Raw genomic sequence first — 13,189 nt, forward strand, 5'->3', positions numbered from 1 at the left:
CACGTAGATGTTGGCATTATAATCACTCTTAAAACTGTACTATGGGGCTTCCCTGGTGGCGCAGTGGTTGAGAGTCCGCCTGCCGATGCAGGGGACACAGGTTCGTGCCCCGGTCCGGGAGGATCCCACATGCCACGGAGCGGCTGGGCCCGTGAGCCATGGCCGCTGAGCCTGCACGTCCGGAGCCTGTGCTCCGCAACGGGAGAGGCCACAACAGTGAGAGGCCCGCGTACCGGGAAAAAAAAAAAAAAAAACTGTACTATGAAAGTTTTATATGCATTTCTGTATATATATTATATTCCACATTATATGATATTTGTGAAATTCAGACCTAATGAATTTGTAAAACTAAAACTAACACAGGTACTATGCAGGGAAAGAACGATTCCATAAGATTAAAAACAGAACGGAACTATCACAGGAACGGAAACAAGATCAGCTCTCTAGTTGATAAAAGCTGTGTCCCAAGGAGGGACAGGTAACAGTTTGGACACTACGACACACGCACACTGGGCTGAATAATTCAGTAGATAGATGGTGCGTGGTGGGTGGTGGTAGCCAGCGGGAATTTACAGACAAGGGAAGGAGGCTAAAATGATCCATTTCCTATGGATTAGAGTTGGAGACACCAGTAAGAACTCATATGTAGCTTAATATACTTACAGATGATTGCACATAGAAATGTTCATATATGTGCATATATACACAGGTCAGTATACACACATGTATTTCTTTGCTCTGCCAGATGAGAGGGCCTAAAAGAAAAAACACTGTGCAAACCTATCATCCAGATCTTGGTTTCTAATCCCATTCCCTAATAAAAGGAGCTGGTGGTCCTTTGAGAAATGGCTCATTCTAGATGGGGCACTGCAAGATTAACCTGAAGCATCCCGTCATGCCCAAAGTAAGGAAGCGTTTAAAACAAGCCCCTGTGGATAGGGATACGTCAAAGAAACCAACTGAAAAAGCTCCCAGTGGCCCCAAAGCTGGGACAATTTGAACAACAAAATAAGTGAAGTAGAATTGAATTATGTCCCGAAGTGTCAATAAACATCCAAGAGTCCACACGGATATGAAAAAGGATTGAATAAATTCATGGGAGAGAAGAGAGAAAGTATTCCAAATACGTTACAGGGATACGTCACCCTGAAGGAGAGCAGGACACACCCCCTTCGAATGTGAGAGGCACGCAGACGTCCTTCCCCAGAGCACAGCGGGACAGGGTGGGCAGACAGAGTCACTTTCCAGTGGGGACGTGCGGCGAACGTCACGTCAGCCACTTAATCAGCATCAACAGTCATAAACCAAGTCGACAGCACGTCCCCTTAATATACAATATGACGACAGTGGCACTTTACATCAGACAAATTCCAACAGAGGGAATTCCACTACATATCTGACCAGCACTACACTCGAAAAAGGTCAAGGTCGTCAAACACAAGGAAAGTCTAAGGAAACTTCACAGCCAAGAGGAGCCTAATGAGACAAGGTCAACTAAATATAATGTGAGACCCTGGACCCAAAAAAGGATATTAACGGAAACTAAGAAAATCTGAATAAAGTATAGATTTTAGCTAATAATAATGTATCAGTACTGATTTTCTAATTGAAATGAATGTACCAAACTAAGGTAAGATGTTCATAATCAGGGCAACAAGTATAAAGGATATTGGAACTCTGTCTTATCTTCATAATCGTTCTCTAAAATTAAAATTACTCTAAAAATAAAGTTCATTTAAAAAAAATTATTTTAATAAGATCACCAGAGCATAATAGCCAAGAAAGAAAACCCAGAACATATGTACACACGAGAGGGGCTAACACACATTTATGTAAAAAGGCTGGGCTACTGAGTGAGTGATTTGGGGACTACTGGCTCTTCACGTGGGAAATATGTTAAGATTTGATTACTGTCTCATTCCACATGCAAACTAGTTGGAAGGAAATTCCAAATGTGTAAAATCAAATTTTTTAAATTATTATTATTATTTTGTTTTAGGCCACGCCGTGCGGCATGCGGGATCTTAGTTCCCCGACCAGGGAGCGAACCTGCGCCCGCTAAGTTGGGAGCATGGAGTCTTAACCACTGGACCGCCAGGGAAGTCCCCAAAATTTTTTAATTATTAAAAGAAGATCTTAGAGACTATCTTCTCAATCCTGCCTTAGGTTGGAAAGATCTTCTTAAGCAGAAGGAAAAAAGCATTCACCACACAGAAAATATTGATTTGTCCATATAAAAGTTTTCAACTTCCATTTTAAAAATGATACTATTTAAGGAAGAAAAAAAGGACAAATGACTGGCCAGAAGAAATGGTGTTCAACCTAAAATGACCCAAAGGGTTCATACACAAAATACAAATAATACTGCAAATAAATAAGAAAATGATAAACCAATAGAATAACGGGGAAAGGATAAGAACAAATCACAGAGGAATCATGGCCATTAAACAAAGGGAAACGTGCTCAATGTTCGTAGTCATGCACATTTCACGCTTAAGATACCGTATTTTCCCCATCAGGTTGGTAAAAATTATACGGACATAATATTGAATATTGCCAAGAACATGGGGGAAACGATTTTTAAGGTACCGTCCATGGATTGTTAAGTGGTTTAACACCTCTGGAGGACAATTTGACAACATCCACTAAATGTGTACATCTTTTCTCCTAAAATATTACAAAAGGAACAAAACCAGGGCTTTCATTAAGAGTAGTCTGGTTCATTACACAATGTAATGTGACACAATGGAAAACTATGCGTTAGTTGAAGAGAATTTGGAGGATCTATGTTTATCTATACATACAGATGTATGCACACACACATATCATAGAAATACCTCTTTTGAGACATTAATTGGTGTAGAAAGAAAGTCACAGAACAATCCATAGAGTATGACAGAATCTGTGATTTAAAAATAAGAAAAAAAGACAAAACAATATACTTATGTACACACACATTTACTTACAAAGGCACATAAGTGCTTAATGTACAGAAAATTCTTGCAGGGTACTCATCAAACTGAGAAAGAAAAGGAGACTGGGGGAAGGGGAACAGCGGGTAGGAAGGGTTTCTTTCCTTTTTTCATCTGTGTAGTTTTATGTATTACTTGTGTTACTAACTGTTTGCTCTCAGAGGAAGAGGAAGTGGTGGAAGTTTACACAGCAAGCACTTCCCCACGTGAGCACCATGCGTGCACTGGGGACACTCTGAGTCACACCCTCTCCCACTGCGTGAGAACCGCCCTTCAGCTATGCTAACGCTGTTCCCCTGGAGACCATTGCTAAGCAATGCTGCTGACAGTAACAATGACCCTTGACGGATCAATGGCATCTGGTCTACAAGGAAGGACAAGGGAACGTAGCATCTGATGGGTGCCCACACCCTGGGGCCCCCCTGAATGCAGTGACTCTTAAAACAATCTCCTCTGCCCAACTCAAACCTTATTGGGACACACTGGTCAAAAACTATCGCAAAGCCGGGAGTGAGTCGCACCAGTATTTTAGATTTGCACCAAGCGGGCCAGCTATGCGTGCTAGAGTCCTTTTTCCATTCTAAACAGCCTATGGTATTTTTCACGACTGACGCCTAAACTGCCACTTTAATCATTCCCCATGTTAGGTGTAATCAACAATATTTTGCATTCAATTAAACTAAGGCATTTTCTGGTGAACGGCAAGGCAGAAAACTTATTTACTACATAAAATGTAGTAAATTTATGGTTCAAATAAATTTTATCTATAATTTCCCAAACCACGACGGAAACTTAAATCATTCATTTTATATAGTGGAACACAATGTGGGACTATATAAAAACTGAAAGAAAAAAAATTTTGTCCAAAGGAGCTGCTTCCAAGTTCACGTCTTGAGAAAAAAAAGATTTTTATGTAATTTAAAAATCAAAATCACTTCCTAAGAAAAACTAATCCTTAGTGTAAATCACAGTAGAAAAACATTATTCTTGATGGATAAAGACAAGAAAAAACTTGCCAAAGTGTAAGTATGGCTCTGCTTGAAACAGCAAAGAATGATACGGGCAAATAGTGCACATGAGAAAGCCAGGGTCACCGAACACAACGCAAAATCACATTTGTGATTTGGCTCTTTAAAAATTAGGGTGCCAGTGACTGTCCAGGACAAGACATATCTCAGCTGGTTACAGGAGGGTGTTAATGGGACCAACTCAGTGTGGTTAGTGTAACAAAGCCCATCCCTTTGGCCACATTCTGTGCCACCCCCTCTTCTGAGCGGTCTGAAAAATGCAAGCTACAGCTCCCCAACCCCACTCGCATTCTGTTTTAATAATTCTGAGGAGGGTCGAGGAATCTACATTTTTCTAAAGTTCTGATTCCGGGGAACCCCAGAAAGGGCTTCAAAGGGGCACTGACCACCCCCATCCCACCTTCTAAATCAGGTCAGAAAGAGGGGAATTCACACATACATACATGCATGAGTTTTTTTCCCTTTCTTGTAAATCTTTAAGTATCACTAAGTCTTACAACTGATAACAATGTGCTTGTTTTAGTTGAGTTCTTTAATGACATATATCAACTTCAGAACAGTGTTCACCTCTGGACAGAAAAAAAGAAAATAGAAAAATGGGGGGAAAAAATGAGAGGTCTGAGCAAATACGGCCAAAAAAATTCATAGCTATGATTAAAGTAGAGTGACAGGTAATATGAGTACCATGATATTTTCCACACTTTTCTGTATCTTTAAAATACTTAATCTTTAAAAGAGAAATGTAAATGTATGGCATTATTCCATAATGCAAACCAGCACAAGGGCATCAGCACGGAGCCCTCAGGACCCGAGAAAGCGGTCCGCCCACGCCCTCCAGTCACGTTTATCCTGAGGCCATGATGGCCCTCACTTTGGTTTCAGAAAGACAAGCCTGTCTGCAGTCGCTTAAAGCAATGCTGGTTTTCACTGTGAACTGGACGATTTGTAAGGATGGGAGGAAAAGTGCCCCTCACGAGCTCCATACCTGTGTCGCTCCCCGAGCCTGCGGACAGCGCGGGCATGATGCAGGATGCGGGATGCAGGCTGAGCTGGGCCCTGAACTGCCAACACGCTCTGTTCAAAGGCGGCAGGGATGCCAACCCCAAGGCCTGCAGCCACGCTGTCTACCCAGATCTATGTCTTCTGCAGTCCGTTTCTACAAAGAAAAGGAACACATTAAAAATAGAAGAGGCAAGATTACTAAATTGCAACTTTCTGTAACTAATTCAAAATGCTGATTCCAACACTTTATTAGGGAGATCACAATCTGCACAATTTCTTCTACAGACCACAGACAAATATGAAGTGGGAGAGTTTTTTATTTCGACGTGGGATTTCTAATTAAAAACATGAAAGCTCTTCGTGAATGTGTCAAGGTTTCCTTAAAGATTTTTACAGTTGGTTTGAGAACCACTGACTGCATAGATGGAGAACTTGAGGAAGCTTTTGTAAGCCAACGTCATCCTAAAATTCCTCCCTTCTGTTAGAATTCAAAACTGTATTCCTAAACGTAGAGCAGAGATTCTCTAAATTGTCAGCAACTTATAACTAATTGTAATTTTTTTAAGTAACTCATCCTAATATGACAACTGCAAAGTTCTCTAACTGAAGATTACAAACAACCTTGAAAGAATACTAGAATTGAAGCAAGATATTATTATAGATTTACAGAACTGTTGATAATCTATGCTAAACCTAACAATCCAAGCTAATATATGAAAATAAATTGTTTTAGTAAAAACTAAGCTTTGATGTATCCTGGAAAATATCAATTTTTTAAATAACTATTTTAAGTTACGTTTATCCCAAAACAAGCAGTAAAGGCACTATTGTATAGTAACTAAAAGCAAGGGCTCTAGTGTTTGCTTAATCTCTAATCCTGCTAGCTCTGTGATCTTGGACAAGTTATTTAATCTTATTAAGCCTTAATTTCCTTATATGCAAATGAAGAGAACAGCAATTTAGAACTGCTGGATAATCCAATGAACACCCTTCAAACAATGAATGCTAACTATTACAATTGGGTTTCTAAAATTCAGGTAATGAGATTATAAAATGAAAACATAAAAGTAGCAAGATTAAAATTTACATTGGCCTACACCTAGGAGGACGCCATGTGGTTTAAATTTGGACCACGGCTGTCTAATAACGGAAAATGCACCGCATTTACATTTTTCAGAAATCAGAAGAACCACACAACGTGTTTAAATTTGCTTTTTAATGCATTTCCCCCAGTTCTCTATAAAGCAAGTTCGTTCAGTGATTTAAAAGCATATTTTAACATATATTAACAAGAAAAACAGATACTGTAAACATCTGAAAAACTGGCTCACTTCAATTCTTAAAGCCTTTAAATTGCTGATTCATATTACAGAATAAAGAAAATGAGCTTGCCAAATTCCTCATGAAAAAATTCAAACTATAAGATTCTATTAAAGCCTTCTAAATTAGCTTTTTAATTATCAAAGTAAACGTTAGCATAAAAATATTCACCATCAAATAGACTATCTTGGACCAGGCAACCCGGTGCAATGTCTTGAGTTTTGTTTTACATTACAAAGGTTGACGTAGTTAAAAATACACATACAAATTCATACAGAGATCCTCTGTGTTAATTAAAAATATGAAGGCAGTTATTTTAAATACCAAGTGAAAATATAAATCACTAAGCTAAAAATAAGACAGAAAAAGGTAAAGCAAGGCTTCATTAGTGCCCGTCTCTAAAGCTGTTTTCCCTAATAATTCTAAAAGGCAACTCTGCTTTGTTTTCATAAGTTATCCTAACAATCAGGATTAAGATTCAACTACATAAAGTGCTCCTCAACTCAAACGCAAAGAAAATAAAAAACAGACCATACATAATTTAAAAAACGCATTCAATTAGTAAACATTTGTTTTGCTGCTTAGAAAAAAGGGAAAAACGGTTATAACTTGTAAAGTATATGCACGCATATTTCTACCATTAGGACAAAAGGCATATACGTAGGTATGTAGGTAGGTATTTATTATAGTGTGTATGTATGTAATTTAAGCACTTTATGCCATAAATCATAATTTGTACAGTACAGATTACCTAACTACAGAAATACACATACTATATAATCTGTACCATGCAAACTACAACTTTCTTCAAGCCTTAAAGAACTTACTATGTTTCAATTTCATAAACCACATACAACATATAAGCCAATTTATGCTTAAAACAAACATCCTATTAATACTAAAACCACCTTACATTTCACATCAAAATATCCTCCTGAGTTGATGCTGCAGCTTTCCACGTATGCCATATACAAAAGATTTTATTACAGTATTTCTCATCTTTTATTTCACAATAAACACTCAAGGTTAAGTTTTTTCCAAAGTTATATTATTTAAGAAATATATGCTACAAGATAATTATCTTCTCAGAACACACACAAGTACATTAATAAAAAAAATGGTTTGATAAAATCCCAACCAGGAAAATGGTTAATATTCTGTGGAACGAAGCAGAGTTGCTGGGTTTAACTTTCAAACTGAGCTAAATTTCTGTAGTAATCATGTTATTTTCTTTGGCTAAACTTATTTAAAATGCTTTGGAATTTGTCAGAATCCAGCCATGATTATTACTGACTGTTGTATGGAATCGATTTACTACAACACAAAAATACCAGCTGTTACAGTACGTCCTGAGAGAGATTACCGAATATTCTTAAATTGAAGTTCAATCCATCTTTCCATAAAAAAGAGAGCGACCCAAACGCCAGGAACGAAACTGCAGTGTCAAGTGCACCTGAAGCATTTACGATCCCCAATAGAACCATTACAACCCTACTTTAAAAGGGCTTATTTTTGAACTTTCATTATTCCAGTCATACCGTGCTTCTATGTATCACACTGTATCAGGTTCTTCTGGCATCCGTCATATGGAAACAGTGAACTATGCAAAGGTCTAGAACCTACAATGTTCAGTTTCTACCCGTCCTGGGCAATGCTTAGGGCTCCCGGGGCACTCATGACATCTAGTGGTCAACCACAGAAGTGCAAGTGTCTGTAGCAGAAAGTTTTTTGAGTTTCCCCTAAAAAAAGTCTTAATTGCACCCAGTGAAATGACCATCTGCAAAAACTTTTATTAATGTGTGCGCATGCGCGCGCACACACACACACACACTCCTCCTGTGTATCTCCTCCACTATCAATACTTCACTTCTGACAGCAGATGTGGTTTTCCACACCCCACGCAGATCTGTGACACCAGCTGGGCGACCTACAATAAAACTCAGTTCTGACACTGTCTACCTGGAATAGGGCCAGACACCACAAGGTAAGGGCTCAGCCCCACAAGACTGGCCCCCTTCTGATGTCACCTGCAAACCCAGGTTGTCAACTGTGCTTCTCATCGACTGACTAGACATCAGTTTCCCCCAGCTCCCTCAGGTTCACTGAATTTGCCCCAGGGGCTCACAGAACTCAGGAAAACATTTACTTTTTAGGTTACTGGTTAACTGTAAAAGGAAATGATGAGGAACAGCCAGACAGAAGAGTTGCACAGGGCGAGGTGGAGCTTCCACCCCTTCCCTGGGAGCCGCCCTCTTCCAAATCTCCACGTGTCCGCAACCTGGAAGCTCTCCAGACCCTAGGCTTTTGGGGTTTTATGGAGGCTTCGTCACACAGGCATGGTTGATTAAATCACTGGCCCACTGGTGCCTGAACTCAACCTCCAGCCCCTCTCCCCTCCTTGGAGGTTGTGGGGTGGGACTGAAAGCTCCAACCCGCCAATCAAGGTTGGTTGCCCTCGCCACCAGCCCCGGTCCATAAGGGCTTCCCAAAAGTCACCTCGTTAACATAAACAAAGGTATGGCTGAAAGTAGTTAGGAAAAACGGAAGACACCTTTGTCACTCTTATCACTTAGGAAATTCCAAGGGTTTTAGAAGCAGAAAGGGTTACACAGAACACCAAATATGTATTTATTATATAAATCACAATATTTCACACACACGCACGAGGTTAACACAGATGAATGAGAAATCAGGTACTGGACCTAATTTTCCAAACTCACGCCCTCTCTATTTGGAAGAGTATTCAAGAATATGAAAACTTTTAATTAACTGTCATCATAAATAAACTAATAATCATAGTAACATCCCATCATTTCAAGAGACAGTAACTGTGCCCAGTAATCCAACTGTAGATTACTTCATGAGTTACAAATACTCTCAACTTACACTTTCAAAACCTAACAGAGCAATAACACACACAAAAAGGGTAAACCCTTTTTTAACAAATCTGACATTAAAAAAAAAAAACTCTACCTGAAAGATGCATGAGTTGTATTAGCCAATGCAAGCAGCAAATCTTCATAAATTATAATTGTTAGAAAATACAGGAAGCAATGCAGGTAGGTGGCATCAATCTGCTTATAGAAAATGGTATTTAAACCTTTTATACCATCAGTTCTCAAAGTTTGGTCTGCAGACACCAGTGGTCTCTGCAATCCTTTGAGAGGCGCCCCTGAAGTCAAACTATTTTCATAAAACCATCAAGATGGTATTTGCCTTTTGCAATGTGTGGACATTTGCACCAATGATGAAAAGTACTGGTGGACAAAACCATGGGTACCTTAGCACAAATCAAGGTAACAGTACCAAATGGAAACTATTCGCCCTAGTTAATTACTTCACTACCAAGCAGTCTCATTAAAAAAAAAAAAAAAAAAAAAAAGACGGAAGGGCATTGACTTTAGAATGTCCTTAATAAAGTAGTAAAATTAATAATAACTGACTCTTGAGGCGTTGCTAATGATAAAGCATAAACACTCAAGCAAAAAAATAGAATTTTATAAAACCTGTGTCCACTAGAGGCGGTCCTCGCTTTGCAAGGCACCGTGTTAACCGAAATGCAAGCATCCTGAAACCAGTTCCCGCTCTGCGCAGGTCCACCAGCTTCCCAAAACCCACAGGCTCTTCCAAGATCAGTGGTGATATGAGCAAATGTGATTTTTTTTATATTGTGTCAACCTGTGGATAGTGAACCAATATTTTTGAAATTATCAATGCATAATATTTTAAAAAATAATGTGTGAATAAAAGATCCAGTCAAAACGCAGGACAGACTAACAGATTTGAAAGTTCCAATATGATATGTCTGTTGATGTATTTTCAGATTCCATACTGCAACACTGAAACTACCATATGTCGAGTTTTGAGGTACAGTTGACCCCTGAACAACAACGGGCTTCATCTGCATGGCTCCACTTATACACAGATTTAACAGGACTACAGGATCCACAGCTGACTGAATCCATGGATACAGAAGGCCAACTACAAGTTATAAGAGGATTTTCAACTTCATGAACAGTTATCGCCCCTAATCCTCACATTGTTCAAGGGTCAACTGCAGTAACAAAGAACATCTACAATTACCTAAACAGGTTACTGAAATACTCCTCCCTTTTCCAACTACAGATATGTATAAGACTGGTTTTTCTTCATATCCTTCAACTAAAAGATAGAGCAACAAATAAAAAGTATACACATCTGAGAATGTAACTGTCTTCTATTCAGGCAGGCATCAGAGGAATTCCCAACTCACTCATGTTTCTGTTTTTTTGGAGAACGGTTATTTTTCACAAAAACATGATTTATGCTAACATACAACAAGTTTAATATTGTTCTTTTTAAGTGAATTGAAACGACTTTTTAAAATTTCTGTTTTAGTTTCCAATACAGTAAATATCAATATAACACACATAAACAAAACACTTCGCAGTCTTCAATAATTTTTAAGAGTCTATAACACTCCAGGGGGCTTCCCTGGTGGCGCAGTGGTTGAGAGTCCGCCTGCCGATGCAGGGGACACGGGTTCGTACCCCGGTTCGGGAAGATCCCACATGCTGCGGAGGGGCTGGGCCCATGAGCCATGGCTGCTGAGCCTGTGCGTCCGGAGCCTGTGCTCTGCAACGGGAGAGGCCACAACGGTGAGAGGCCCGCGTACCGCAAAAAAAAAAAAAAAAAAAACGGTCCAGAGACCCCAAAGTTTGAGAACTGCTGTCTGTGGCCAGAGCAGGCACAAATGTTCTACAAAAGGCAGACAGTAAACATTTTAGGCTTTGTGGTCTCCAGGCTCAACCCAGACAATACGCAAATGAGTGGGTGTGACCCTGTTCCCACAGTATTTTACTTCCAGGAAAGCAGAGGGTCAGATTTGCTGACACCATCCTGTACATTATACCCTATCTGCCAGTGACTTAAGGGTCCAACAGTAGCATGCTTTCCAGCAACTTCTTTATTGGTTATTCTTTAAATATTCAAAGAAAGTTCAAATTTTTGTCAGTTTTCTATTATGCAGAAATGTATGCAAAATAATAGATACGGAATTTTAACCTATGCAATTCCTAACCATAAACAAAATCACATTTCAATTTTGTCTATTCCAAGAATCTTAGACTCTGTGAGACAATAAAAAAACTGTCTACAATTTCTGTCTACACACAGACAATAAAAAAATATGCTTACAACTGGCAATGCATTAGGGTGCCATATGTACAAAAATATGCTTTATACAACCAAACACAGAAAGTCCTGGATTTCAAAAAGGGGACAATTACAAAAAATTAAAACATCTCACATTTTACAAACTCACCAGGGTTCAATTATTATGTAATACATAACTTACATGTCACAAATGGAAAGGAAAAAACCAAAGCGACAGAAAAGAGGACTCCAGTTGAACGAATTTTATAAACCTTTGAAGACTTGAGAGGAAATGAGAGAAACAATGCTTTATAACCCCCAGGTTAGGAGACTCAGGCTTCAAGGCTGCCAGGAAAGTCGCAGGAGCCCCGGGACCCCAGGACTCCACCTGCCGGGAAGGGGCACTGACCCCCGTGCATCAGCATCAGGGCTTGCGCGGCACGCGCAACATCACTCCTCACCTGCCCCTCGTCGGGAAGCCCAGGTGTAAGGAATGACCCGGCGCTCACCAGCCATGACCCCACGCCAGACGACCTGAACCACCGACCGCAAGCAGCACACCGCAACCCTGTGCTTGTTCTCAGACGTCCTCAGGAAACTCAGCGGCCTCTCCAGGGCCGTGCACAGCCTCGGCCTCACAGTGAGACGGCTCTTCTGACAACGACCTTTTCTCGCTATATTTATCTTCTACCACCCACTGCTGAAAAGTCCTGGGCAGTCTTCAAGATTACACTACCAACCATGAACGCACCACTTGTTTGCTGTATTAAACTCTCTCCTCTATTTGATGGGGGCAGGGGAGGATGATAACTTCCACACTGCATTTCCTTGACTACTTCTCAGTTCCAGATCCTCCCCAGCAATCCATCAGCATTCCCCGAAGTCCTCTCCAGTGAAGAAACCGATCATTTTTGATCATTAAGATACATCGATGTCATTTTGCATCTTTGTTGGGCTTACAATCCCCCACTAGATCTCCTTGAGGTTGGAGCCTGTATCATCATATGTCCTCAAAACTGCATCACAGCTCCCCAGTCAGAAGTGCTTCTGTATGTGACCAACTCCAACCTGCCAAGAGCTCTGACCTGATCCTTCAAGGTCAGCGTAACTGCATTATCTTACTTACGGGGAGACAGCACAGCCTAATGAAGAGAGCGCAGATTTGGACACAGGACAGACCTCGGATGAGAGCCCAGCCCTGCCTTCCTGACTCCATGGTCTTGGCCAGACGATTTAATGAAATGAGAGTACATGCAATGGCGTAAGTAGAACACCTAACCCATAGGAGCCAATCAACAGATGACAGCTTTTATGAATACTTCTCAACCACGTTTTCATCACTCTACTTCTCACGTCCTCTAATCTAGCAAACATTTAAAGGTCCTATAATGAAAAGAATACAGGCTTTGGTGGGAGACAGTCCAGTCTCCTGATTCTATCACTTATTACACACACAACTTACAAGATATGAGACCTTGGGAAACCAAAGAAAACAATTAAAAGAAAAAGTACACACACACACACAAATGTGAGCAACAGATAACACTGAACGCACCCAATTTCCCAGACATTAGGTTAAAAACTCAACGTCTCATTTAATTCTCATAATAATCTCATCACATAAGGACTATTATCATCGTCTTACAGATGAGGAAACTGAATTCTAAGCAACTTGCTCTAAGCCACAGCTTGAAGGGATTCTCACATCAGCGTGCGTGAATCCAGCACCCACGC

General features: G+C 40.1%; 1 protein-coding gene across 6 annotated transcripts in view; it reads right to left on the reverse strand.

Annotated features, from left to right (window-relative positions):
- The window catches only part of MPP7 (MAGUK p55 scaffold protein 7), a 268,477-nt gene that overhangs the window by 202,347 nt on the left and 52,941 nt on the right, over positions 1 to 13,189 (reverse strand). For all 6 annotated transcript variants that reach the window (XR_014015250.1, XM_081226950.1, XM_081226952.1 and 3 more), the window contains one exon: positions 4,986 to 5,156. Coding sequence is in view for 5 of the 6 variants with exons in the window: in XM_081226950.1 (XP_081083076.1) it covers positions 4,986 to 5,022 (37 nt within the window). In the remaining variant the exon portion in view is untranslated. The remainder of the gene's footprint in view (positions 1 to 4,985; positions 5,157 to 13,189) is intronic.

The sequence above is a fragment of the Mesoplodon bidens genome, assembly GCF_964165515.1.
Source record: "Mesoplodon bidens genome assembly, chromosome: 3".
Classification (NCBI taxonomy): Eukaryota; Metazoa; Chordata; class Mammalia; order Artiodactyla; family Ziphiidae; genus Mesoplodon; species Mesoplodon bidens.